The sequence below is a fragment of the Gastrolobium bilobum genome, unplaced genomic scaffold, assembly GCF_033153095.1.
Source record: "Gastrolobium bilobum isolate Gb01-03AN ecotype WA unplaced genomic scaffold, APGP_CSIRO_Gbil_v1 utg23736, whole genome shotgun sequence".
In the NCBI taxonomy this organism is placed as follows: domain Eukaryota; kingdom Viridiplantae; phylum Streptophyta; class Magnoliopsida; order Fabales; family Fabaceae; genus Gastrolobium; species Gastrolobium bilobum.
In genome coordinates, this window is record NW_026897895.1 from 6244 (window position 1) to 9899 (window position 3656).

Below are 3656 nucleotides of genomic sequence, written 5' to 3' on the forward strand. Positions count from 1 at the left end.
AATCCTTCTTTAATTGTACTTATTCTTTCTTGAGGGGTTATATTTATAAATTTTTAAATCAAATCCAAATCAACATATACAAAATGATATCAAAGAAGAATCGTTAATCTAATTTTGATCTAACAGAGACAAAATAATTGTAATGAAAAGAAAAACTATAATTACAACCTATCTCTTTACCATTAAAGAGTGCCAACAACTTACTACGAGCTTATTCCATTTTATAGTAACTTGTCTTACCACCATTAAAGTAGAATGCAAATCAAAGGATACTAAGCATATAAACAATTCAATACTTGTTTAAATTAGTTTAATTTGAGGTGAATAAAAATAAAAATAAAAACTTTTTTTACAACTTGAAAAACCTTCTGAAATAAATAAATAAAATTATATTTTTTTTTATATACCAACCTAACTATCTCTCTGAGACAAGTCGACACACGGATACTCCTATAAGCCTCAACTCTTTGAGCCGATTATAAGACTAATCTTAAGTCGATGTCTAGTCATAGTTAAAGCTCATCACCCCTTTCTAATGATATATTTGATGGGAATCCCTTTCAAATAATTATTTCACATAAAAGGGATTATTCTACAAAAATATATTTGATGGGAATCAAACTCAATTTCTCGCATTAGTGACGGAGGAACAAATAATTATTTCACATAAAAGGGATTATTCTACAAAAATTTATATTAGAATTGATATGAGAAATCAATTATAGAGCAATATGCTCAAAAAGTTTTTTGTTTCGTGCGGAATACACAATCATTGATGGAATCAAATCATTCTCCAAGTGGTGCATCACCATGATCACTATGCATATGGCTCTCATATTTATCTGCCATCATAGGAAGAGATGGGTGCAACTCTGGACAGGGAAATAAAAGTTTCAGACGAAAAGCATCAACTCCATTCAAATAGTAGTGAAAGAGCCTCTTAGCCCTAATAAAGCCAAGGCGACCATAGAGTGCAAGTGCTCCTTTATTTGTGACTTCTGCTTCCAATGTAACCTATATAAATGCATAAACATGAATGTGAGTCAGCATGCAACCTTCTTTGACTTTCCAGCACTTATTATTGTATTCTAAACATTAAGTATGGCCTCTACTGTCCAAATACTAAACAATTTTCGACTGAAGATATGCGCACAAATAGATGCTATTCAAGATAACTCTGGGTGTGCTAGTATTCTTCTTCACTACAAGTCATTAATCAAAATTGTATCATGACAGTAGGATTAGTTACTTCAAAATGAAATAAGCTCCTAAAAAGTTGCTGGCACTCAATAAGGAAAAATATGTAAAGTTGAAGAATGAAAAATATGTCATTCCGCGGCTGTTGCTACCAAACAAATTAGAAGAGAGCAGAAAATAAGAACACTACTCATTCTTTACGAGGGAAACAAACAAGAAAGGGGAAATTCAGGGCATAATTCCATACCTTGGACTTGATTCTCAGCGTAATATCTTATTCAACATTACATAGAGTAGGTAAAACAAACATCTAAATCTAAACATTTTAAAGTGCATATAGGCATATTTTAGTAAACTAGTACACTTGAATGTTTGATAATTAATCTTGGTTTTTTGGCTGAAACCAATTAAATGAACAAATGTTTTCAGTTTCGTGTTTGAGCCATCTAATAGTATTTGCACAAGGTAAATGGCTGCATCAAGAACAAGCAACTACAAGAAGAAAAAGAATTTAGATTTTCTTATTATACACATTCAAGTTATTGGCATGTCCTGCACTATATCATATTGTCCATGCCTTGTTTTCTCAGACAAAATACTTCCCGAGTCAACAAAGTTCAACAATAATCACACTAGACTATCAGTTCCAATTTCAAGTTTTATGTTTCATCATAATAAAAATGATACAAACAGTTTATAAAACAATCACTTCCAATCCACTAAACAACAGAACCTTGGCATACAACAAGTACACATAGTTACATACATATATATACATACCTCTTCACAACCTGATTCCATCATCACCTTGATAGACCTAGTAACAAGTTCTGTAGCTGCAGAAAAAAAACATTAAGGAAACCCCAAACGCCAAACATTAGTAGCATAACACTAACATTTTTATTAAAATTCCAATAACCACATCATAAAATTGGAAATGAATACATAAAAAAATAAAAAAGAATAGCAAAATATAAGAATTACCAATGCCTCTTCCTCTATAAGGCTTGATCACAACGAGCATAGCAATATACCCTCTGAAAGTGTTACGATGTTCCCCCATTTTACAAACCACCGTACCCACACATTTACCCTTGTGGAACGCCTAAAAACCAAGCACAGAAGAATAAATAAATAAATAAAATAAAAAATTGAGAAAATCTGAGTGGTGAAAGAGGAATTGAAGAAAGACCCAGATGATAAAAAGTGGAAAGTGAACAGTTTTGGAACCAGGGAAGAAAGCTGAGGCCAGAGATAGACGAAGTAACGGTACGTGAAGATGGAGTAAGGTTCGCTGAGTTCTTGGTCGACGAGGTTCATGACTAGAGGTAGGTGATGCTCGCCGCCATAACTGACGTATTCAACCTCCGAAGCATCGAATTCCACTTTCTCGATTTCTGATGCGTCGTCGTTGTTGCTCCTTTCCATGGTGTCTCACTGTCTCTGTCTCCTTCTTCGTCCTGAGTCTTTGGTTTGTTGCAGAACACAAGGGTGGGTGATTGGGTTGGGTTGTTTCCACGGATAAAATAAATGGGCCTTGTGTTTAACCATTTTGGGTCTTGCTTTTAGTGACGCGGGTCCGTTAAACAAAGTTTATTAGAGTGTATTAGGTGTCTTTGATTCTATTTCATTCTCCTAATTTTTTTTTTCTTTCAAATTTACATAATTATACCCAGTAATTGTTGGTTCAGTATATAAAATTAGTAGGTTCGAATTCTTAAGAGTTACAACTACTAAGGAGGAAGATAGAGACATTCAAATCCAAAATTAAATTATTCAGGCCCATTAAGATTTCATACACTTGTTTGATATCTAAAAAAATAAACCTATATAATTATATAGTATAATTATTATTTTATATAAAATGATGTTTAAGACTTTGAGTTTCATGTGACATGCCAGCAGCCCAGCTCCATCATTTAATTTTTTTTTTAAAATAAGTTTATATGATAAACTATTTCTCTCATGAATATTAAATAAAAATACCCATAAAAAATTATTATTTTCCTATTTAAATAAAGTACATAGTTTTGGAATTTGTGTTAAATATGTGAAAATATCTCATAATATTTTATTTTTATCTTATATGATTTCCTAAGACAAATTTTTTATTTCTTTACATTTCCTAATTTATTTCCTTATTTATTTAAAATTTAGAGTCCAATATCAATATAAATAGATATTAGTGCTTTACAGTTTTTATTATATCATAACACATAAAATTGAAATAAATTTTAAATTATTTTTTTATTTTCATTGTCTATCTAAATTTCTATTTTTTTTGTCCCCAATATTTTAAGGATGCCACTATTTCCCACGAAAATATTTAAGGCCCTAAATTTATTGTTAATTTGGTTAGCAACATAATTTATCTATTGCCATTTGTAAACATGAATTGCAAAAAAAAATATGAGAAAGAAAATGTCGAACAATTGAAAAAATATATTAATAAAAGAATA

At 30.9% G+C, this 3656-nt stretch overlaps 1 protein-coding gene across 1 annotated transcript; it reads right to left on the minus strand.

Annotated features, from left to right (window-relative positions):
* Positions 1–668: 668 nt before the first annotated feature.
* LOC133311232 (N-alpha-acetyltransferase MAK3) lies at positions 669–2670 on the minus strand. Its single transcript, XM_061512244.1, has 4 exons — positions 2428–2670; positions 2182–2302; positions 1978–2033; positions 669–1014 (listed from the first exon to the last, which is right to left on the minus strand). The coding sequence occupies exons 1-4, from the start codon at positions 2623–2625 to the stop codon at positions 787–789; spliced, it is 603 nt and encodes a 200-aa protein (XP_061368228.1). The 5' UTR covers positions 2626–2670; the 3' UTR covers positions 669–786.
* Positions 2671–3656: the final 986 nt, after the last annotated feature.

Coding starts and splice junctions, on each gene's coding strand:
- LOC133311232 (XM_061512244.1), bottom strand. CDS start 2,625: ATGGAAAGGAGCAACAACGACGACGCATCAGAAATCGAGAAAGTGGAA. Junction 2,303..2,427: donor GGCCTCAGCTTTCTTCCCTG/GTTCCAAAACTG, acceptor CTTGGTTTTTAG/GCGTTCCACAAGGGTAAATG. Junction 2,034..2,181: donor TTATAGAGGAAGAGGCATTG/GTAATTCTTATA, acceptor TTTTTTCTGCAG/CTACAGAACTTGTTACTAGG.